Below are 26002 nucleotides of genomic sequence, written 5' to 3' on the forward strand. Positions count from 1 at the left end.
TCAGTTGTCTCCCCAAGAACGACAGAAAATAATTCAAATACTTGGGTCATGTTTTCAAAAGTTTTAACATCTTTTTTCCTAAATAAATACAAGGATGGAAGCAATTGATAGTATCTATGATTTGGATGATACCATTGTCATCTCAAACTCCAATAAAAAAGAAAATTACTTCAAGGTAAATGCAATAACTGGAACAGACTGGAATGCAAATGGTACAAAAAGTTTTGAAATAAATTATCAACAAACTTATTTGAATCTATCCGAAAGTTTCTTGTTGTGTAAATTTACATTCACAAAGGCTGGGAATAACACAAACGCTACACTCGTCATTGATTTCTTCTGGAAAATGTTTGATAGTGTTCGTTTGTACATTGGAACACAAGAAGTTGAAGCGGTTGATTATGTCTCTACTGTATCTGAAATGATGAAATTTACACTATATACATTCAGTGATAGAATGGGAAAGGGGGCTGTCGAAGGTTTTATTTCTGATATGTCAACGGGAACAAACACAGACCCTGGATATACTCAAAGAAAAGGAATGTATAATGATGATACAAAAGCAGTTAATAGTTTTACTGTGGCAGTTCCTCTTAAAGATATATTTGGATTTTGTGATCATGATAAAGTTCTGTATGGTCTTAAAATTAGATTTCAACTACAAAGGAATGATAATGAAAATAGATTCTTTTTTGGTATTGCTAGTGCTTTTGGTGATCAAAATAAATTTGTAATTGATGAAATGAGTTGATATATTAGTGAATATACTCCTAATCTTAAAACAGAAGAGATGCTGAACAGAAGACTTAACTCAAATAAACCACTCAGTGTATCATACCTTAAAAGAAGATGTCAACACATTAAACTAAACCAAACCACTTACACGTGGAATTTGGGTGTTCTGGAAGGAAAGCCACGATATCTGTGGATCATTTTAAAAAAAACCAGATGGTGATACTAACACAGATAAGAATAATGCATTGAGTGATAAAGCTAAGGTGAAAAACTTTGTGTTTCTCTCGATGGAACATTTTATCCACGAGATAGATTTGAAATTAATTGGGAAAAAAAGATTTTGCTGAAGCATACAAGTCTTACCAAAAGGTGTGTGAAAGTAATGGAAATAGCGAACCCATTTTGGATATGACAGCATTTAAAAGTTTGCAAACAATCTATGCGTTTGAACTGAGTGCTCAAAAGGAAACTATAAAGTCGAATCGAGTGGATACTTCCCTTTACATTGAAAAAGGAGAGAGTGAAGAAGTTGATACATATTGTTTGCTTTTGGAAGAAACAGAATTACAGATTAATACAGATAATGGTGTTATGATTAGTCTCACATATTTTTTTGTTAAATAAATGAGTAGTAAAGTAGCAACTGGGGTATATGTTAATCAAATCAATCTTCATAAACTAAAATCTTGTGTTCAAAATCAAAAGCCTTGTATGATAAACGTTAATACAATTCAGAGAAAAGGAGCAGTAAGAATTGATGTTTTGCTCACAAGAGAACAGGTTAAAATCTTGAACGATACTGGCTCACTTAAAATTAAAATGACAAAACCAATGTTGAAAAAATATTCAATAAGAGAGACGAGTGGAGGATTTCTCCCATTTCTAATTCCTTTATTTGCTGGTTTAAGTGCGGGTGGAGCATTGACGGGTGGTATTTCAACAGCAGTGAAAACTGCCAACAAAAGGAAGGCTCAACTCTGGGCTCAAAAAGAATTGGAAATACATAACAAAGAGTTGGAGAAACAAATTAGTGGAAGTGGTGTAATTGTAGATTTTGCTGAAAAACTTGAAAGTCTGCCTGATAAAGCGAGATTTTTAGTTGGAGATATGCTTTCTTCTATCACACAAGCAGGTGTAAAATTAACTAAAAGGGGTAATGGATTTTATCTTTCTAATAAATAAATGAACATTGATGAGTGGTTTAAAGAATTTGGAAAGAATACAACATCAAATTTACAACTTGTCAAATATTGTAAGAAATTAAAAATTAATAATGTGGATATTTGTATGAGAGATGAATTAACAAACATGCCTAAACATACAAAGAATATTATTATGAAATTAGAAGATAATAATGGGAACGGTTCTCATTGGGTTTGCATTTTTAATAGTCAAGACAAATATTAGTTTGATAGTTTTGGTCTTCCACCACCTGTTGAAGTCATAAAATTCTTTCAGCATGGTGTTTATCAAACATTTTAAGTCCAAGAATTAAATTCCAAGTGTTGTGGACAATTATGTCCATATGTGTGATTTCAACTCAACAAAAATAAAAAAAATGACATGATTTTTAATGTAATATAAATGACTTGTGTTGGTAGAGATGGTTCTATCTTTGGTGTATCCCAAGAACTGGATATTGATTTCTTAAATTATTACACAAAGGCACAGGCTGAACGACAGAAATATAGTATAACCAAAAATATTAATATGAAAAATGCTTATAAATTAAAAAAATTATCCAAGCCCGTCTGATGCGAATGACTTGCTGAGATTAAGCGATTTAATATACATATATATATATATATATATATATATATATATATATATATATATATATATATATATATATATATATCCTTAAATAAAATGGTCGTGTATTCCAAAGAGACAGAAGTGTTGATTTTATCTCCAGGTCACACAGAATTCACAGCTCCAATTGAAATAAATTTTTATAAAGAAGGGCGTATCGTTTGTATGAGAATAGAACAATGGGGGTTTGATATAAATGATTTAGGGTATAATTGGTCATTTAAAATTGACCTGGAAGACCTGGAACAATTAAATCAGTCTCGTAAGGAAGAATATTATCCGCTTGGGATCGAGAATGAGTTTTGTGGAAGCACGATTAGTAAACAGCAAATAAAATAATTTAATAAGGGTAAATATAGTAATGGTTTTGCCCTAGTTTATATCATGAAAACAGAAAAAAAACAGGATTATATATAATAAGTAAGGAAATACAAAATGATTCAACTATGGGAAGATGGGGAGGTGTTTCATGTCATAATATTATTCTGACATATATTTCTAATACATAAATGACAGCAAGAAGGCTTCAAGAAAATTATCATTTCTGTGTCCAAGCATACCTTCAAGAAATGGGTATTCGGTATTTTAGTAAATATGTTCTACAACATAAGAATGAGGTATTTTCAATAAAAGATTGGCTTTATACTGATGTTGATAAACCAACAACTTTGGAATTAATTAGAATGTTAAATAATGAAAAAAAATATAAATTAAGAAAACGTAAGGCTCTTTTAGAAATTGAAATTTTTTTATTGGTTTCCTGTTGTAAAACAAATTATTTTGGATACAGGAATAACAAGAAATCCTGATGAATATATGTATGATATTCTATGGGGTGTATGTGATTCAAGGATCGTAAGGGACGAGGAAGGAGTTGAACAAGAGAGAGAAGAGGAGGAAAGGGAGAAGAGAGAGAAGTAGAAGAGAGAGGAGGAAAGAGAGAAGAGAGGAGGAGAGGGAGAAGAGAAAGAAAGAGGAGAGGGAGAAGAGAGAGAGAGAAGAGAGAGAGAGAAGGAGGAAAGAGAGAAGAGAGAGAAGGAGGAGCGGGAGGAGAAGGAGGAAAGAGAGAGAATAAATAAATATGAAAATATGGAAACCAGTGAGATTAAAAAAAGATTGGGGGTATTACAGAAAATAAATAAATCTCAACGTACCGAGGAGGAAAACAAAGAATTGACAAGTCTATTAGCAATATTTTCGACAAGACTATTGACATCGTTTTCAAGGGAAAGATATTGACTTTAATTAAAGTTTTTCATTTTTTTCTTAAATAAATGGAGGAGAGAGTAAAGACGTTTCTAAGGATTCTTTATGTTTTAAAAATTAAGATTCAAATGTGCATGTTGGAAACTAAAAAGGTTTTAGCACTCTGTCGGAATTTTTCTCATAAATAAATGAGTTATTGTCTCAAATGTAAAAAGAAAACTAATACGAAAAATATCTCATATTTTAAAAGTAAAAATAACAGGGTTATACAAAAAGGCATGTGTTCAGTGTGTGGTTCAAAAAAGAGTCAATTTTGCTCCAAACACAAACGTGGAGGAGATATACAAAAGTTTTTATCAGGAAGTAAATTTACAACGACTGGAATACCAGGGGAATTACATCTACCAGGGTATTCTTTCTGTGGTACAGGCACAAACTTGGATAAAAGATTAGATGAGGCAGACAATCCTAAACCATGGAGTAAACCCATCAATAGGGTTGATGAAGTGTGCATGAGGCACGATATAGATTATGGGAATACCACAACTTTGGAAGAAACGCATGAAGCCGATAGAGAAATGTTGAATAATTTGTCTCTCATACAAAATCCAACCTTGAGAGAAAAAGTTGATCAGTTCATCATGAAGAAGATGATCAGTTCTAAATTGAAACTTGGGCTTGGAAATTCAAAACATTTAGAGGCTCTAATGATGTCATTAAGACTGAAGAACAATTAGCTGATGAATTACATAAACCAATATTCACAAAGTTTCAGAGAAGGAAGGTTTATTCCAAGGAAGTTGATTATATCTGGTCCGCTGATTTGATTGAACTCAATAATGATACGGGGTACAAGTACGCTTTAACCGTTATTGATTTGAGGAGTCGATACGCGTGGGTTGTCCCTTTAAAAAACAAAATAGGTAATACTCTTATGTTAGCCTTTCAACAGATATTTAAGAAAAGTAAGAGAAAACGTAAAAAAATTGTGGACGAATGAGCGTAGAGAGTTTTATAACAAGACATTTATGAATTTTCTAAAAAATAACAGCATTACATTATACAGTACCTTTAATGAAGGAAAAGCCGTTGCTATTGAGCGCTTTAATCGTACTTTGAAAGAGAGACTCTATAAAAAATTCACGCAACTCGGTGCTCAACAATGGTCATCTTTTATTCAGGATATTGCAGATACGTATAATGACACGATTCACAAGTCAACGAATATGAAACCATCAGAAACATTTACAAAAGTAGAATATGAAAAAGGGATTATTGTCAGAAAACCTAAGTTCAAAGTTCGTGATATCGTAAGAATATATAGGTGGAAATCTCATTTTGAAAAAGGTTACACAAAGTGATGGACAAATGAACTTTTTAAAATTGTTGATGTAATAGATACAGTTCCTTGGACTTATAAGGTATATGATTTAGAAGGGGAAGAGATTTTAGGTTCATTTTATTCACAGGAATTACAAAAGACAAAACTAAGCAGATAATACTCATGGGAGCAATAGGTTGGCGCTTCACTCCCCTCTACTATACACCTTTATGGACACCCGAGGACCAAGTCCGAGGTGTATAACAGGTGGCATCTGCCAAGGGTTAAATAAAAAAAAAAAAAAAAAATAAATATATATATATATATATATATATATATATATATATATATATATATATATATATATATATATATATATATATATATATATATATATATATTGTGTGTCAAGGGAGACGTTCTTAGATCTGTGAACCCCAAACACAGAATCCTCAACTGAATAGTCAAGGCTTAACTTTTGTTTGTTGGTGTGTGTGTGTGTGTGTGTGTGTGTGTGTGTGTGTGTGTGTGTGTGTGTGTGTGTGTGTGTGTGTGTGTGTGTGTGTGTGTGTGTGTGTGTGTGTGTGTGTGTGTGTGTGTGTGTGTGTGTGTGTGTGTGTGTGTGTGTGCGCGCGCGCGCGTGCGATAATATAACAGGGAGCATAATCAACCGTAACCCACCCTTACCCAACCTAACCCTCACATTCAAAATCTCAACCCCAACACAAACCCACCCTAACCCTCACATTCAAAATCTCAACCCCAACCCAACCCTCGCCCAACTTAATATCTTTTATTTAAATACGTATTTCAACAATACATATTTTTTTTATGTTTTTTTCTCTTCTTCCAATTCTGTTTTTTAAGGCTTTCAGGTTTGATAAAGTAGAAAGGGGGAGTAAGAACCTTCCTGCATCTTCTTCCCAGAACTAACAATATATATATTTTTATGTTTTTTTTCTCTTCTTCCATCTGTCTTTTAAGGCTTTCAGGTTTGATGAAGTAGAAAGGGGGAGTAAAAACTTTCCTGCATCTTCTTCCCAGAACTAACAATTTATATTTTTATGTTTTTTTCTCTTCTTCCAATTCTGTTTTTTAAGGCTTTCAGGTTTGATGAAGTAGAAAGGGGGAGTAACAACTTTCCTGCACTTTCTTCCCAGAACTTTCTTGATATTGCTCTCATCAAGCACCATCCAACAAAGAACCACATCGAGAGGTTGAGATCCCCAAGAGTCTTCTTGGTAGAAACCACATTTCAAGTCTCCAAAATGAACCCAACTTTCCAAGTCTCCAAGGTATAACCACATTCCTGTTGAGTTTCCAAGATCACATTGTGAGTTATCAAGCCAGAACCCACATTTCAAGTCTCCAAAATAAAACCAACTTACAAAGTCTCCAAGGGATAACTCATTTCCTGATTTTTTTCAAAATTTGTGAGTCTCCAAGGTGGGCCCCATATTTAGAACCATCTTGGCAGAACCCTTTTCCTGAGTCTCCAAGGTAGTTAGTTAAACCATCAAGGCAGAACTCATTTACTGATTTTTTTTTTTAAATTTGTGAGTCTCCGAGGTAAAACTTATATTCTGGTTCATCAAGGTATAACTTGTTCAGTGGGTATTGTCTTGATAACTCACAATGAGTACTATTGTTGTAAAACTCTTTTTCAGGATTTTGCTGGTCTCCAAGGTATAACTCTTTGGTTGGGTCATCAAGGTCGAGCTCGTTCTGTGGGTCTTGGTCGCTCACAAGGTCTACAACCAAGCCAACAATTTCGCCCCAAGTTGTGGCAAAAGCAGTATTTTCTTTTCGTTTTTCAGATACAATTTCCTGTGAGAGAAAATATTAATGTATTAATTAAGTGATTAAATTATTAAATGATTATATGCTTAAATTAAACTCTGTTAATTGGAAAATAAAATCTTACCTCAATAGATAAGAGGTTTGAATCCAGTTCATCAACTTGAAGGTTTAGTTCCATACAAGTAGTAGAACTCCAAGGAACTCCAAAGTCATGCCACTCAAGCTCAGCACAGTAGTCCATTCTCAGTAAAAGTAAAAATATGTTTAAATTCAGTCTGGGTTTGAAGCCTTTATATGGAAAGCCTGGTTAGTGTGGTTTCCTTTGGAAATTCTCTGAACAAGCCCCAGGCCTTCGTCCAGAAATTTTCTACAAACATAACATTCTAGAATTTACTAGTGAATTCATTGGGAAAGAGGGTGGGGCTTAGTACAAGTGGGCGGAGCTTAGGAAAAGTGGGCGAAGCTTAGGAAAAGCTGACGATGTTCATGAAAAGTGGGCGTGGCTTAGGAGAAGTGGGCGTGGCTTAAGAAAAAAGTGCTCAGGCAGAGGAAAAGTGGGCGTGGCTTATGCAAAAAATCTGAGGCTCAGGAGGTGGTCAAACAAGAGCATTGAGAGAAGTTTATCATTTCAGAATGACACAAAAGGGGTATCTTAAAAAATATAAAGATTCAAATGTTTTATTTTTAAATATTTTAGATGGGGATTATTGTGCAAAGAAAATTAAACTATTGAAGGAATTTGAGAATGAACAAATCTTTATAGGTTCAATGAGTGAGCTCAACAATATGCGTTGGTTATTTGAACAAAAGTGCTCCTCGGTTAAAAGGGGAGGCTATTATCATCTCCATTCACTTCCATGTTTTAGATATTTCAACAGCAGAGAGAATTCAACAGGTTGGGATAAAAAGGTGGTTTATTTTTTCGGGAAAAAATATGAATCGCTGAGAATCCCCATTCACTTAACATTGGTGAAAGTGAGCCAGAATCAGTATGTCTACCCTACTCATGAGCCTTTGACCCTGTAAAAAAAAAAATAGAAAATCGATGGAACCAATAGATATCAAAATAAATCACTTATGTGATGTCATAGGAGTCTTTTCTCCTGGTGTTGGCTTAATGATTAGGGGGGTGGGCTTGGGTTCCTTGGATCCCGAAGTCAAATCACACTCGGCTGTTGAATTAATCCCAGATGGGGTTGACCGCCTGTCATCCTTCCGAGGTCGGCAAAATGAGTACCAGCTTGCTGGTATCCTGTGTCGGAGTGGCGACCCATCCAGGATTGTGCCCAATAGCCCAGGAGACTGCTTAAGCAGCACCAACGCTTTGTATAGAGTACGGTCCCAATGGATGGATGGATGGATGGATATGAGTCTTTCACAGTCAGTCACAGGCAATGCATTGCTGACTTGAAAGATATGATTGGGACGTTTTGTCTTGTTGTATAAAGGGTTGACTGAAATGGTGTCCTCCATCAACATTGGCATTGATCAATGTTATTGGAAATCCACATGGCCAATGGTACTTTTAGTCACTAATATGGAGCGGACTGGCAAGTTGGCCTAGAGGTATGCACACTTACCCAATTATAAACCCTCATCCCCAGTGTTTACAGGTAGGGTTATTCATCATGAAGTGTGCTGTCCCTCGGATGGACGTTAAACTGGGCATCCAATATGTCGGAATTATATTTGGTGGACAATAAAGATCCCAGGATGTCTTTTGCGATAAGTCGGTAAGCTATCGCTGACACCCAAAACAAATTACAAATTCCCACCCTGATCTACAGAGGGCGCTGCATCAGTGACATTGCCACGCTCTAAGCCAATGATCCTACCCCACAACCATGTGCTGCATATTAAAGAAGAAGACTAATGTGGAGTCGTGACCAGTAGGTATTTCTTTGGAGAGAAAACTTTTGGGGTGGTGGATTGGGGGAGAGTCGAGTGGGAGAGTGAAAAGAAAAAGTGGGTGGAAATTGGGAGGTTCCAGCTCAGGCAAAAGAGAGACTTCATCGGCACTGCGTTCTAGCTAATGTTTGGAGAACATGAATTTCGTGATTATTAGCCAATCAAGTGATTACAAAAAGGATGTGGATGTTATTTTCAGTGAAGGTAATGTTAAGAGTGTGGTTAATATTGGAAGATGAGTAATGTTTTGGAGAATGTTTTGAAGAAACAAATAACCACCTTCAGAGTTAACTTCCTCATTCCACGTATGATGTTAAGGTTAACGACTCTACAGACATTTGTTATTGTTTTCTTCCTATTACCTGACTGTTATATATCTGGTGTGAGCAGTCAATCTATTGTTTTAAGTTTTGATTCAATGACTTGTTTTTCACAAGCATTATGATTCAGTGTGTTGTTTTAACAGGAAGTCAATCAAAACACCACACATCAATCTCACCTCTGTCAAAAGAATGTCAATAGGCCATGGCCTATCTTGAGGCACCGTGGAATGTTCTTGTACTTGCAGACTTCTCTGATCGCTAGAAGCAATGAAATCCTCGTTTTCAATATGCAGAGGGACTGATCTGTCTCGGCTATAAGCCCCTAATGTCGTAACAGGAATTCTGGCAGAAGGACCACTTAGTTGGGGGTAAGTAAAGGCCTGTGGTATTGGGGATATAGTTGGAGGACTCTCAGGCTCTGTAGAAAGACCTCTGATGAAGGAAAGGGTTGATGTGAAGGTCTGCAGAGCAGAGGGGAAAAAATAGTTAGAGGTAAGAAATGACAAGGAAATAGATGATGATGGTACTGTGCATCACTTTGATGGTGGATAATTGGTGGAATGCCCCCATTTTATTTTGAAAACCGACAAACAAATGCCAATAATAAAAAATACGGTTATTTTGAAACAGTTCCAGACAAGTATCTGCATTGGTTTACAAATTACTTGATCTCTGCAACACAAAGCTGCAACAATATCAATAATAATTCTCCACACTCAGCTGTCATCACTCATTAGGAGGGTAATTTACTGGAACTTGAAGGGTTGTGAATAATATTTACTCACTTGTTCCACCTTAGAATTCTTTTCAACAAACATCGACATTCTTGCATCAATTTAGTCTTGCAATCTTATGCGGTGTGTTCCAAAAGTTTTACGAACAAGATACAGAAGTCCAAGACGTGCCAACGAAACTTGGTGGATGAGTTGGGTAGGTGACAAGAACAAGCCGATTCGATTTTGGTTTAGGTCTGAATGCGGATCTGGCCTATCAGTAGGATACAAACTGTAAACTGTTTAGCCTGGCATACAGGGCTGGATTTAGGCATGGGCAAGCTGGGCAGTTGCCCAGGGGTCTCCACAACCAGGGGGCCTCCACATATTTCATGGAAAAAAAATTGTAACGAAAAATGTATTTGTGAGTGCCTGAATGGTAGTTGGTAGTTAGTGGAACAGATATAAGATATTCATCATATCTCATTCTCTATTTTATATGGAAGTCAGTTGACTTCTGTGGGAGTATGGGACTTTGCACGTCTCTTTACTATTACTATCCTCGAATTTTTCAGGTTACATTTATGGTCCTTGCATTTTTAAGGTTACTTCAATAGTTAGCTTATGTTTGGTTAACCCGGCTTTAGCCGTTTGCACTTTGCTCTACAAAACTGTTGAGGTATATTCATTCAGCTCACATTATGGTGAGAAATAGTGGACACGCATGCGCGTCACACGTGCTTACTTATATCTTATGTGAACAGATATCTTTTGTAAGACTGAGATGTACATATAGATTGATCATGATGTTTATAGATGTACTTTTCTATTCAGATTCTTTGTTCTTGAAAAATTTACTTTATGGATGACTGTAAATATGTCTTGTCACCTTTTTAGTATTCTAAGGTAGGGTGGGCCTCCACTACTGAAGGCTGCCCAGGGGCCACCACATGTCTAAATCCGGTCCTGCTGGTGGCAGTATGCACTCTGGTGAGTGTTGTTGTAGTATATACTTATATTTTACACCTTGTTGTGTCATGGTCTATGAGTATGGCATTTGCATTACATTTTTTATGCCTCGCACATGCACAGGTACTGATGTATACATTCTCCGTCACAAGTCCTATTTTGACTTCAATCAATCATCACTCATTCGCTGGGGTCTGCAGCCGCCATGTTTTTTGGCCTGGACGTGAGCTCCAGAATTGAAAGTATCGGCAATCCTGACTTCTCCAAAAAGTGTTGATTTGTCCAATTTTTACATTGCATTGGCGTTTCCAGATGCAGAGTTGTTTCGAGGACAATTGGTAGTCGCTTGCCAAACCAGGCATTCCGTTGGAGTGCTTGAGTGCTTAAGCCACTTACCAAGCTGTGCAGTACAAGTCGTGTCCTGATCGGGATGTACATTCGACAGTTACGACAAGATAGAGGTATGTTTACAGTACACACAGACGTGGTACATATGAGTAGATTCGGATTTGTACAGACTCTCCGCGGGTGTGTGGACATGCCATGCCTGTGCTCCAGGTGTCATGGTGGCATAGTTTCATCCCGCATCTTATAGAGGTTCTATCAGGTTTTCTTTTGGCCTCGCACCTGTTTCTAAAGCATTTGGTTATCGGATTTGCTTTACAAAGGTTATATGTTTCCCCTTGTGAGTTTAAAAACAAAATATATTTGATAACACCCGATTTACAAGCCATTTGCAGTACTAACATGTTTTCTAAATTACCGAGCCAATTGTTTTGCCACCCATCACACGCAGCTGTTTTTAAAGAATAATGCTTGTGATCATATCCTTGAAACGTCTGAACGAGTCCTGTGTACTGATCTCTTTTGAACAGGATTTCAATTCTGCTGCACATCATTACTTCATTTTTCTTCTCTCTCCATTTCTCTTTCTCTTTCTCTCTCTCTCTCTCTCTCTCTCTCTCTCTCTCTCTCTCTCTCTCTCTCTCTCTCTCTCTCTCTCTCTTTCTCTCTCTTTCTCTCTCTTCTCTCTCTCTCCCTCCCCCTGCTGGTTGTTGGTGAGTTGTGCGTGGGTGTGGCATCATGGCAGCTCTGTGAGTGAATCTGTGAGTGCTGTGTCTTGTTGGTGTTTTTCCTATCCCCCTTCTTCACTCTTGTATCCTTGTTTGTATGTGAGGTTTCCCCTGTGTTTCCTTTCTTTGTTGAGACAGGAGAGATAAAGAGAGCATGCACAGTAAGTGTTTCACAGGCCTGTTCAGTACTTCCTGGTTTTTGGGCCTGCTTCACTACTTGCTGTGTTTCTTCATTTTGCCTTTTTCTTCGCTAAACACTTCGTTCATATTAATCTTTTGATTCCCTCCACTTGCTAGTTTTGCTTGTGGCAGGTTTGCTTTTGGTTTCTTGATCCTTCAATTTACTTTGTATTGTTTTACATTATGGCGAATGTACGTTTGCATCATCGTGTGTATGAGGAACTCACTCCAAAGAACGGGGTCATAGTTTGTCCACTGGACTGAGTCAGTGTTGATGATGTCGTAATGGGTTTCGGAGAGCTCATTCGGCTCAAACATTATCGCAGCGTCGAGGATGAATCAACGTGTTGTGCTATTTTTGTCTGAAGAGCGATACCTTGCTCAGACGGTCGAAACTGGCTTGCCTCTCCCACCGGATCTTTTTGTTTTTGTAAGTCCTTTGGACTCACCTGTTGTTAAAATTATTATATCAAATATTCCACCTTTCTTTAAAAGCGAGGAGATTATTGCTGCTTTAAGTTATTTTGGGACGGTTGTATCACGGATTTCCATGATCCCATTACGTTTGCGTTCTGGCGTTTCAGTTCGACAGATTATGTCGTTCCGACGCCACTGTTACATTGTTTTGAAGAATGGTGCACGGTCACTTAGTACTGCTGTGACTCTTAAATATAAAGATCATAGCTACCGAGTTTATATTGACACTAAAGTGATGACATGCTTTATTTGTGGCGAGCATGGACATTTAATGAATGCATGTCTGAAACCTAACATTCCTCGTGGTGAATCTCAACGTGTGGAACCGAATGAGGACTCTCAATTCCAGGAGTCCAGAACAAGCACTAATGATGCACCTGGAGCTGCAGAACCAAAGCCAAGCACCAGTGGTACATCTAGAGTGGTGGAACGTGCAGACACCTCCCATAATCAGCCCTGGAAAACAAATGTAGAAGTTAAAGAATCTCAAGTAGATGATGAGGGTTTTGTCACCGTTCACCCCTGAAGAAACAAGCGTCCTAACATCAACGGTCATGATTTAATGGTGAGCGTTCCTAAAAAGCTTGCACCGTTGAGCAAACTACACAGTTCTCATGTAGACACAGCCAGCTCGCTCGCTGCTTTGGAAACGGAAAACAAATTTGCTGTTCTCGCTCCGGTGGATGTTGACAGTGCTCCTGATCATGTACAGGATGAGAACGAGTATGAACAAGAGTGCGGTGTTGTGCCCCAAGAGGTAGATGTGGCCACCTCAGTGGTTGCTGACATCATCGGCATTGAAAGTGAGCCTATGTTGGTCCCTCTCTCTCTACCAAAAGCGTAGTGGCTGAGACATCTGTGTTCCAGACAACTCCGGACGTTGCATATGTGGAGCGTGCATGTTCTGCTTCAGTCACAGCTTTCTCCCTCCCAGCAGAAATGGAAATGCCTGCTCTACCTATGGTGCATGGTCCAAGTGTGCATCACCAATCAGACTATGAATCTGACGGGTCCTCGTCGATTGCCTCTGGTGATAGTACTGAAGTCTAGAACGATCCAGGCTTATTTCAGGAACCAGAGGGTGTTCCAACTGTGCCCCCACAGGAGATCATAAAATTTTTACAGCACACCTTCCATAAGAGACATGTTCAAATTCAAGATTCCTTTCCAGACATGCACAGTTTTATTACCTCTGCAAAGTGGCTGCTCCTTCAGTCCGAGCAGTTTGGCATGACTGAGCCACAAATGTTTTGTTTGAGGAAGTAGGTTTTGAAAGCAAGGAAACTACTGCATCCATAAGCTGGCCAATTGACCGATGTCTTTTTTAAAATTCCACACTATGGCTTTCTCGATTGCTACTTTAAACATTAATGGAGGACGCTCGAACTTACGCAAGGCTGAAGTTAAGGAGCTTGTATTAAAGAACCACATTGAATTTCTACTCTTACAGGAAACCAGATGTAGCACCTCCTGTATGAGCGAATGGAAGGGAATGATGAAAGGAAGATGGTTCTTCAGCAGCTTAGTGTCCCAGAGCTGGGGTAGCCATCATTGTACATCCCTCTCTCTGTAATCTCATTATTGATTTTAATGAAATTATTTAAGGATATTTAATCTCACTCACCTTTACCCTTAATGGTTTTAAACACACAACACTCAATGTCTATGCACCGAGTGACAGTACGGATCAAACTTGTTTTTTACGCAGTGAGAAACATCCCTCACACACTTAGATTTTAATGGATTTGTTTGTTTAGGAGGGATTTTAACTGCACGATGGATTCTTCTATTGATCGCAATGGGAAAGAGCCTCACCCAGCGAGCATTACGCCCTGGCTAGGACTTTGACAACCTTCTCCCTTATTGACATTTGGAGGACTTGTAATCCATCAACATGGAAATATACGTGGTGTCGGTGTTTAGATGGCTGTCTGTCCCTTGCAAGGTTAGACCGTTTTTATATTAATAATGATTTTTTTTAATATTGTGACCCACACTGGTATCGTCCCCAGTGGTTTCTCAGACCATCATATGGTCATACTTCACATTCACCTACCAATTCGTAACCCAGGTGCTGCCTACTTGACTTTTAATGTAAGCCTTCTTGACGATCATTTGTTCCTTGATGCCTTTCGTGTCTTTTGGAGAACTTTACTCCAATGTAAACCCTCCTTTCCCCCATCTTGTACAATGGTGGGACAATACCAAAGCACAGATAAGATCCTTCTGCCAGCAATATGGAGCTTATCAAGCTCGACATGACTCTGCCCTTCAATCCCTGGTTGCCAGAGAAATATTATCTTTGCAATCCAACTTCTCAGCCTCTAATACTGAAAGGACTAACTTTTTGCAAGCAAAGAAAAAAGCCCTTCTTGCTGGACTCTGTGTAAAGCAGGCCAGGGGAGCTCTGATCCATCTCCGAATGGAAAATCTGTATCACTTGGATACTTCCTCCAAGTTCTTCTTCGGACTGGAATTTGGGAAAAAAACAAGTCAGCAGATAGCCCCCTTGCGTGCCTCACTGAAGACGAAGGGAGGAAGAACTACGCACTGCCAAAAAGACATCAGAGTTTCACTCAAGGATTATTTTTCTGAGCTCTACCAAGCCAAGAGCACTGATAATGAGATTGTGGAATCCCTGACTTCTTCCCGACCCACGTTATCGGAATCCACACGACTACAACGAGACAATGAAATAACTTTGGAGGAACTTCAGGCTGCCCTCCATACTCTCCCAACAGGCAAAGTCTATGGACTGGATGGAATGCCTGTAGAACTTTATAAAACATTTTGGGACCTTCTGGGACCAGAATTACATGAAGCTCTGATTGACGGTCTACAATTGAATCTGTTGCTATTGAGTTGTCGCGGGGCTGTACTCGCCCTTGTCCCCAAAAAGGTGACCTTCAGCAACCGTGCAACTGGCATCCTATATCATTGCTTTGCATGGATTATAAAATTTTCTCAAAGGCTCTTACCAACTGGCTCAGCCCGTGATTGGGGAAACTATACACCCTGGTCAATCCTATTGTGTTCCAAAAAGAACAATACACGACAGTATTTTTATTGTGCGAGACATGATTGATATCGGCACTCTTGAGGAAAAAAATGTTGGTTTCGTTTTTCTAGATCAGGAAAAAGCCTTTGACACTGTTGATCACTTCTATCTTTTTTCTGTTTTACGAGGGTTTGGTTTTGGGGCAACTTTTATCTCTTACATACAGCTCCTGTATAACAACATTTTTAGTTTACTCAAAGTTAATAATATTTTATGTCAGCCTTTCCCAGCGAGTAGAGGCATTCGTCAAGGCTGCCCTTTGTCCGGCCTTCTCTATTCCCTAGTAATTGAGCCTTTGCTCATTCGGTTGCCGGAACATCTTCATGGTTTTCTTCCCCAACCAATGGCGAACCCAGTTAAAGTAATTGCCTATGCGGATGATCTTTGTGCGGTTATCCATTCAGATGAGGATGTCTCTGCCTTGGTCCACTGCGTCCATGAATTCAGTTTGGCAAGCTCCACCAAAGTAAACTGGAAAAAGAGCAAAGCTCTCTCTATCTTGGTCCTCAAAATGGCGCCACTCATCCGACCCTGCCTGAGCAAGTTGAATGGGCATGGGATGGAAATTTTTATCTCGGTGTCTTCCTTGGCACTTAAAATTTCGTTTTTAAAAACTGGGAATTTTTAATAAACAAAACTGAGAGGTGGCTACTAAAATGGAAGGGACTACTTAGTCAAATCTCATATCAGGGGTGAACCCTTGTTATTAATAACCTTGCAGTGTGAATGCTTTGGCATATTTTTATGGCACTACAACCCCCTGATTTCATTCTTTAAAAACTACAATCTATTTTTATTGACTTATTTTAGGGGGAGGGGAAGCACTGGCTCCGGCCCGGTGTGCGAAGCCTGCCTATTGCCGAAGGAGGACAGGGGCTGGTTGCCGTTACCAGCAAGGTGATGGCTTTTCACCTCCTTTCATTGCGCAGGCAGGCAGGGAAACATATGTCTCTTGGAAAGCCATCGCTCACTGCCTGCTTCGGCAGGCAGGGAAACTTGGCTATGATCAGGAACTCTTTCTCATGGACACCAAGAAAGTTGACATCACATCAGTGCCCCTGTTCTACAGAAGTATGCTGGAGACGTGGCAGGCAGTCACCGTCTGCCGTGATGACAGTAGCTACTCTCTCAGAATGTTTTTAAATGAGCGCATTTTTCTAAACCCTCTTTTTGAAGGGGTTTGTGGTGATCGCAATTTTATGCAAAATTTTATTGATGCTGGATACACCAAGGTTAAATATTTTAGAACTTTTCCTTATAAACGGAAGCCAGCTGCCGGGGTCGCTGTGGCCACTGAAATTCGGTCCATTCGAGTTATAGGGAGAATTTTCTCTGTAATTCTATGCTTTTGCAAGCAGTCCAGGTTAAAATGGACTCCACCCCTTCGCTCCAACACCTTTGCTTCACTCTCTCTTTCCATCACTTTTACTTCACTTTCCAGGTTTTACCCCTTTAAACTCAATGGAAAAATACTGTTTATTTTTTGTGTGTTAAAGCCCTTGTCCCTGAGAGACCTGCAGAACCACAAGCATACTGGAAGAGGATGCTCCATGTTACTCCATCCACTGCAATCCAATGGCTTGTTATGTACAAGACGCCCATTTCCAAGCGCTCTGGAGACCTGCAGTGGCAGTTGGCACACTACATTTTACCCTCGAATGTTTTGTCTCATTGTATATGTTCTCGTAACATGGAATTGTGCCCTTTCTGTGGTGCTACTGGAAATATTTTCCACATTTTTATTGAGTACCCAAGGCTGCCCCCCCCCTTTATGATCTTATCACATGTACTCCAAGGGCTTGTCCTTGTTTTTACACATTGTGTCTTTTATCTTCAGTTTTCACAGAAGTGGTGTGCAAAGGAATCATTATGTGAACTCGTTGATAATGTCCTCACATTAACTTTATTTATGTACGAACTCTTCCCTCATTTTTGCTTTATACAATGTTTGCCTTTTACACAATGTTTCCTGGAATAAAGAGAAACAGCAAAAAAAATCTCTGTCTCTGTCTCTGTCTCTCTAAAAACTGCAGAACACTGACGTTTTAACTATTTTTAAAGCATTGGTTACATCACATGTTCTTTTTTGAGTTTGAAATGCAAGATCCTGTTTTATTTAAAAACCGGTGGTGTGCGAAGCAATCTTTACATAGCACGGTTGGTGGTGCTCTGAGAATCAATTTATAATTTTAAAATATTACTTCTTTGTTACTCCTTCCTTTCCTCGTTGCCTTTTTTTGATGCCTGTACAAAGTTCCTTGCAATAAAGGAGAAGAAAAGTCAAAGTCTCTCCTTCACCTCTCACATCAGCACTACCATTCAGGAGGGAAGGAGTGATTTCTGACTAAAAAATTAACTGTTTGTGTTGCAGCAAGGATTGTGTTTGAGTAGCAGGCAAAACACACTCTTTAAAATCCACATGGCAATGCCATTTTAGGACATGGGATTGAGTCAGCACAACAGCGAAAGGGTGATTTTGAATACTGTTATATATCTATATATAAGAATAATACAATTGTAATTATTTTTGAGCCTCCATAATATGATTTCAAAAGTTGAGATGAATAATTGACATACCTGTTCAGGACTGGGGGCAGCATCAAGCCAGTGGCAGTCATATATCGGCCTCAATCTGGAGTCCATAACTCGTGAAGATCCATGAAGGAAGGAAGGCGAAGCACCAATAAAATCTGCAGATCCCAAAATAGGAGCTGGATCATGTTTGTACACATCAAAGTGAAAGGGCGAAAGGCTGTGGTGGGAACTGCGACTGGACACCCTCGACAGATGAGTGTTGATTGGATGTGCTGGATCGGATGAGACCACCTCACCCAGAGCTATTTTAGGCCCAGAAAGTGATCCAGTGGAACGTTGCATATTGGTCTTCGTCAAGGTTTCACATAATACCACATTGTCCTGAAATACCCACATTGTGTAAATTCACTTGTCAAGCGCTATTCAGTGAAAAAAAAAATTGAGTCGTATTTGCAATTTAGGACCAGAGATTGATGGTTTCACTCGATTAGATGATTTGAGTGAGAATCAAATGGATTGAAGGAAATGTGTTTCAATTGATATTTACTTTAGGAAACCTCCCACCCTTATCATTCGGAAAAGCCAAAAAGGCCCGAGTGGTTGTCCACAGGTCTATGCCGGATCTTTGCATGTCCTTACAAATATTAAAAAAATATTGACACGCTGATCAAAAATAATTATCAAAGTAATAATAACCAGCATATCAGTACAGTTAGGTTAAACATTGTATTGTAATTTAAAATCATTTTACCATTATCAATGTACATTGCATGCTCCTCAAAAGTGACAGTTACCATGTTTGCCTGTCCACCTCCTTCGTCATTGTATGCGCAGATGGAGCCCACTGAGCACCCTCCGACCATCCCCATACTACCCCCTTTTCTCAGGCCCAGCCCCGAGCCTCTCTTTTTTCCATTCATCTCTTTGGTGTATAGCAGGAGGTTGTTAAATTGTGGAGTGGAACCTCGTTTCTGAAGGCAGTAGAGGCCACCAATAAGCGCTATAAAACAAGAAGGTTGTGGAGGTGACGAGAGTACTCAATAGCTTTTGTTAAATAAGCAATCATTAAATATGGAGTGAAGAGTTGTGAAAAGAGGGAGGGTGCAGGAGTATAGAACCAAGCACAGCATTACAATTGAGCCTCTGAGAAGTAAACGGGATGATCTCACATCCATTGCCATATGGAGTTAACGGCACTAAGGTAGAGTAAGGTGGAGCAATATGTCCCTGGCAGGAAATGTGCATTAAGATTCCATGCCAATTGTCTTCCCACCCCTCAACATACAACCACATTCTTCTTGGTCCTTGTTATTGACTCAGTATTCTGAATGTCTCCACCAAATGGCTAACAGTATCGTGGGTAATTTCAAGTGAAAAAATGTTCAATCAACGACACCAAAAGATTGAGGGAGATGTGGGGTTCTGCGGTGGTGAGCATCCTCCGGCTCCATGTCCTTCCGATGGATGGGACACGTATCGATGCCTTGACCTGCATGTGAAACACCAGGGTTGGTAGTACAGTACATCTTACCCGAACTTTACTGTCATGTGCTCTTGCCCAACCTTACTCTACTCTTTCAAAGTGAGTGCACTTTGGTGTTTTTGGTGACAATTTTCAATAAAATACTTGAGGCTGATAATGATCTTGGTTCAGTGAGATTTGAACAAGATTCTAAATGGGAGCTTCACCTTCAAAACCCTTTGACTCAGAACTTTCATCATGTTGGACAGCCCAGTTTACTCCTCAGTGGTTGATTGTCAAAGAATACAAAAGTACTGATTGTACCAGTGGTAAATGAAATACACCACTGATAGCTTACCGAATACAAGCAATGACAAGCAGGCCAGCACTCCACCCACAACTGCAGAGTGATTTGGTCCACTGTAGCCCCATGTATGAGGTATGTTGGGACTTCCATAAATCACAGTCTCTGCACCAGGTGGAAGTTGAGGTCCAATCAAAGGGTTGAAGGAGACTGGTGGAATTGCAGCAATTGGAGGTGGTGGGATCTGTAACCCCGTAAAAGCTAAACTACCAGAAGAAGGCAATGGAATTGTTGGTGGGGCATAAACAATGCCAGACGGACTCAATGAGAGAAGCTCAAGTTCACTCGGTGGACAGATGCCCCCCTCACAGCGACACACACAAAGAGTGAGATCCTGTGAACCTCCGGTCCCTCCACGATCATAGATCGAAATGGGCACTGTGTAAACACCCCTTTTCATACTACCCCCACGTGAGCCCAAGGTAAACCATGCCTCTGCAAAAGACCGGGGAAAGGGAAAGGGAAGTGCAACAAAGATAAAAAAAATATTATTACCACTGTCATTGTCAACATATGATATGATATGAGGCATATCTCATTTTGTCATCCTATTCATGAAAATTTGGGAGGAAAAAGATAGGTGCCAATCACATTTTGAGAGTGGGATGCTGTATTACACAATGATGCATAGAATACTGTTCAACATTTCATATTGGAACCCATAATTTAATCTACAAGTAAACATATTCAACTTGTTTTTTTTACACCAATTACATTTTCAAGAATAAAAGGTTTCACTTCAACAAAACATTTTTCACAATCTGACCACGACTCATCATCTCAAATCTTCTTCCATACAGGCAAATAATTGAACCGTCCAAATTTTGTTCACGGTTTATGAAATTATCTGTTCTGAAATCTCAAGGTCTCATCTCCAGAGAACTAATCTTGATTGTATTCATAGTTCCTTGATAGATAAGGTAGAAACTACAATGACAATCGTGACAGCACACACCTTCACCAGGCTGAACAGTTTACGTTTTGTATCCCACTGATGGGCTGGATCTGCATCCATGCTTTACCCAAGACATAATCGCCTTGTTCTTGTCACTTAATAAACTCATCCACCAAGTTTCATTCAAATCCGTCCCCAACTTTTTGAGATCACGCTATATATCGTCTATATATACAGTATATATATATATATATATATATATATATATATATATATATATATATATATATATATATATATATATATATATATATATATATATATATATATAGAGTGTGTACATATATATATATATAGAGTGTGTACATATATATATATATATATATATATATATATATATATATATATATATATATATATATATATATATCGTCTATATATATATATATATATATATATATATATATATATATATATATATATATATATATATATATATATATATATATATATATATATATATATATATATATATATATCATGATTGTGCTGTTTGTATATAATATCGTTTTGGGGCATATTTCTCAATGGTGATCACTTTAAAAATCATCGGATTGGGATCTTCACCAAAATCTAATCAATTCTTCCTTGTCACACACCCAACCAGTTCACAAAATTTTGAGCGCTACTTTTTTGAGACATCCTGCTCACAGATAAACAGACAGACAGTGGTGAAAACACTACCACCATCCACCTTCAGTGGTGGAGGTAATTAAATGTTTTGAAAGCTCGTTGGAAGAATTTCATTCATTTGGAATTTGTATATTTAAATAGACAAAGTGAATTTGTATATTTAAACAGAACAAATTCGAAATAGAGATTATTATAAAGGCAAATAGGTAGAACTTATGTGTTGTCTGCTCTTTAAACATTACTATGCCTGATGTTGGCTTGGGATCCTTAGATCTTGAGTTCAAATCCCGCTCGGCTGTTGAATTAATACCAGGTGGGGTTGACTCTGCCTGTCATCCTTCCGAGGTCAGCAAAATGAGTGCCAGCTTGCTGGTATCCTGTGTCAGAGTGATGACCCATCCAGGATTGTCCCCAATAGCCAAGGAGACAGCTTAGGCAGCAACAATGCACTGCACAGAGTATGCTCCAAATGGATGGATGGAAACATTACTGGTGGAACTCGTTTTTTTAGATCTACAGATTACTCGATTATTTGAAAAAAAAAACGCATGCATTTGAAACTTCATCGATGTATTGCACGATGGTATTTTACTACAAATCATGACATTTCAGTTATTACCCTGTGCACGAAGCGAAAAGCAGAGTGAAGCGCTTGGTTCACATTAGTCTATGATCGAGGAACTACTTGATTGAAATTGAATGTTATATTTTGAACACTGAAACGTGAATTGCAACAAACCTGATGTTTAGCAGTACTTTGGCTATGAATTTGGCAAATTGTATGGGCTCTCGTCCCAATCACGCATGCTCTCTGAGGGGTAAGGTAAAAAAAATTATATGCTTTCTCCCTGCTGACAGTCAAACAAAATTGAAAATCATTCCAAAGATAAATCTTACATCACGAAGAATATTAAACATAACAGCAAGGCATTATTTAAGTATATCAAGGGAAAAGAACTGGTTAGGACCAGTGTGGGCCCATTGAGGAATAGCACCAGGAGAGTGGTTAGTGATGAAAGTGAGATGGCAGGCTTATTAAACAGGTATTTTTCTTCAACTTTTACACAAGAACAGTCAGGATAATTACCAATATCTGAGAGTATCAATGAAGGTGATGAAGAAGGGCTTTTACAGAAGATCCAGGTTGGAGTGGAGGAAGTAAAGGGACAACTAGGTAATATAAGACAGTGCTTCTCAAACTATCTGATGTAGAGGACCAGCAGGTTTTTTTTTTTTCCAATGTGCCAGGGACCGCTACCATATTTGTGCCATAATATTATTTGTTTATGATCCGAGAAAATATTGTTTGAACATCCGTGGTAATATTAATTTATCCCGGAAAAATATTAAAATATAATGAATATAATAAAAGTTGACACATTGTTTTATATTTATTTTGTAAACGAGTAATACAGTAGTCCAATATTTAAAAAAAAAATTATTAAAAATCAAACTAGCAAAGCCTTCAAACATAGTTATTATAAACACATCATGACAACTGCACAATTATAATTACATCCATTTTGGCAAAAACAAAAGCGCACCACCTGGCAACTCCGCTGAAATTCAAATAATATTACCTTCACGTTCGGTTCTGGTATAACTTCCAACGTTGACAGACTTCTCTCTCTCGTATTTTGAATTTGTCAGCTTAAATATATTATTTTTCAAGATTTTATACATTTTCATTTTATACATTACATGTTATATATTATAAAATGTGAAACTGGAAACTCGCCGTGGACCGGCAGTCGATGACTCGCGTACCGGCACCGGTCTGCGTACCACCACTTTGAGTAGCACTGATGTAAGAGAAGATAAGGCTATGGGGGCCAGATAATATGTAACCGATAGTATTGAAGCAGGTGGCTGAGCAGGTAAGCGAGATGTTAACGGATATTTTCAATAGTTCCTTGGAGTTAGGACAGGTACCGGAGGATTGGAGAGTAGCAAATGTAACACCATTATTTAAGCAAGGATCCAGAGAATAATTGGGAAACTATAGATCGGTTAGTTTGACTTCAGTTGTGGGGTAGGTGTTGGAGAATTAATTAAGAACCAGATGAGGAACCATTTAAAAAATACAAACTAATTAAAGGTAGTCAGCATGGGTTTAGCAAAGGTATTTCCTGTCAAACCAATCTTTTAGAATTCTATGAAGCAGTGTCTGATTGGGTGGATGAGGGAAAGGCAGTGGAGATAGTATATCTAGACTTTAAGAAGGCATTTGATAAGATACCACATAGGAGGTTGTTTGCCAAAGTGAGGGCTTGTGGAGTCGCTGGTCAGGTAGCTAATTGGATTGCAAACTGGCTTAGTGCTTGGAAGCAAAGTGTGACTGTGAGTTGGAAGATGTCTTGCTGGAAGGATGTAAGTAGTGGGTACCTCAAGGATCAGTACTCGGACCATTAAATTCATCATTTACATCAACGATTTGGATAATGGGATGAAGAGTAACCTTTCCAAATTTGCAGATGACACAAAGCTTGGAGGTCAGGTGGATCGCAGAGGGGGTGGTGATCAGATTCAGGAAAGTATTGATACATGTATAGATTGGGCAAAAGATTGGTAGATGGAATTTAACCTGAGCAAGTGTAAGGTGTTGCGGATGGGAAAGAACAATGAAAATAGAGATTACAGGATGTAAGTGGTAATTTTGGAGTGTGTCACACAGGAGAAGGATCTGGGGGTGGTAATAGATATGGGAGGTAGGCAGGGAGCACACTGCCAGGCAGCTGTAGTTAGAGCAAATAGGGGTTAAGGTTTTATTCGGAGGGGGATCATTTATAAATCAAAAGAGGTGGTGTTAACATTGTTCAGGAATTTAGTGAGAGCCACATGTAGAATATTGTGTGTAGTTTTAGTCACCACCACTCAGGAAGGATGTAGATACCATCGAGGGGGTTCAGCGCAGGGCCACTAGATTGAATCCGGGCCTAGCTAGACTCAGCTATGAGGAGTGGCTGAATGAGGCAGGGCTTCATACACGAGAAAGGATGCAGTTATGAGGAGATATGATGGAGATGTTTAAGATAATGAAAGGTAGAGATACAAGCCGGTAGGCGGACATGGGTAGTCAATCAAGTCGAATTTAGCCGTTTTTCAGCCGTTACGAGCCAACAAAAGCGTCCATAGCAACGGTTCTTACTCACGCATAACTAGGACATACCATGAACCTAGCATATCAGTTTCATATATATCTGACTCATAGTCTCTGAGATATAACGAACTTCGTTTTTTTATTGTTTTCGACCAGGGTTCATTCAAAGTCTATCTTATCCAAAAGTTATCATAGGATCCGGCTGGAAATTTTTGACACTATGGCTGAATGTAATGCCCACAGTCGCTTGTGGCCCGATTTTTGATTTTCGAAAAAATTAATTTTTGAGATTTTTTTGAAAATTTCAAAGGTTCGTTGCTGGGTAACGGATGGGTCCATAGCAACGGTTCTCATTTGCACACAACTAGGTCATGGTATGAGCATACCAACCAAGTTTCATCGAAATCGCCATTGTATTAATGGAGCACTGGACCGAACAGTCATACATACAGACAGACAAGCCGGTAGGCGGACATGGGTAGTCGACTACCCAATAGAACCTGACGTGATGGGCCCATTCAATGGGGAATGACCTGAGGATTAAGCACAAGAAAATTCATGATTCTAGCTTCAAAGGTTAATGCTGCAGATTGTTTTTTCGTTAAAATACCCCCACATTTAGAGGTTTTTCGGCCGTTGCTAGGCAACGGAGGGGTCCATGGCAACGGTTCTTTCTCACACATAACTAGGACATACCGTGAACCTACCATACCAGTTTCATGTATATTGGCTGCTCTTAGAGCACCCTTATTCTGGACATTTCCATCTGTCTGTCCGCGAAACTTTGGTCAAGCCTCGGGGCTAAACCACTCAACCGATTCCAATGAAATTTGGTAGGTAGGACCAATATTTCTGGGAATCGTGTGCTTTCGAATATGGGACCCTGGGCCCTAGCAACGGCCCTTTAAAGTGGTCAAAAAAATCGAAAAAAATCAAAAAAAAAAAACGAAAAATAGAAGCTTAGAGTTCTGTGTGCAATCTATCTAGCTCCGTTCATGCCAATTTGCAGCCCGAACAAAAAATATTTGCAGGAGGAGATATGTTTTGCGCGAGCGAGCAGCCATGTCGCCTTCCGGCTTGTCTGACTCATAGTCTCTGACATATAACGAACTTCGTTTTTTTATTGTTTTCGACCAGGGTTCATTCAAAATCTATCTTCTCCGACAGTTTTCGTAGGATCCGGCTGAAATTTTTTGACAATATGGCTGAATGTACTGCCCACAGTCGCTCGTGGCCCGATTTTTGATTTTCAAAAAAATTATTTTTTATGATTTTTCAAAATTTCCAAGTTCCGTTGCTAGGCAACGGTGGTGTCCATAGCAACGGTTCTCATTTGCACACAACTAGGTCATGGTATGAACCTACCAGCCAAGTTTCA

At 38.8% G+C, this 26002-nt stretch overlaps 1 protein-coding gene across 1 annotated transcript in view; it reads right to left on the minus strand.

Moving 5' to 3' along the window:
- Positions 1-26002, minus strand: part of LOC147027057 (uncharacterized) — a 70840-nt gene that overhangs the window by 10614 nt on the left and 34224 nt on the right. The window contains exons 5-8 of the mRNA XM_085883185.1: positions 19931-20371; positions 18905-19110; positions 18153-18491; positions 9282-9566 (exon numbers count right to left, since the gene is read on the minus strand). Coding sequence (XP_085739311.1) covers positions 9282-9566; positions 18153-18491; positions 18905-19110; positions 19931-20371 — 1271 coding nt within the window. The remainder of the gene's footprint in view (positions 1-9281; positions 9567-18152; positions 18492-18904; positions 19111-19930; positions 20372-26002) is intronic.

The sequence above is a fragment of the Eptatretus burgeri genome, chromosome 5 (genome assembly GCF_056783735.1).
Source record: "Eptatretus burgeri isolate ZD-2024b chromosome 5, Ebu_testis_v1, whole genome shotgun sequence".
Classification (NCBI taxonomy): domain Eukaryota; kingdom Metazoa; phylum Chordata; class Myxini; order Myxiniformes; family Myxinidae; genus Eptatretus; species Eptatretus burgeri.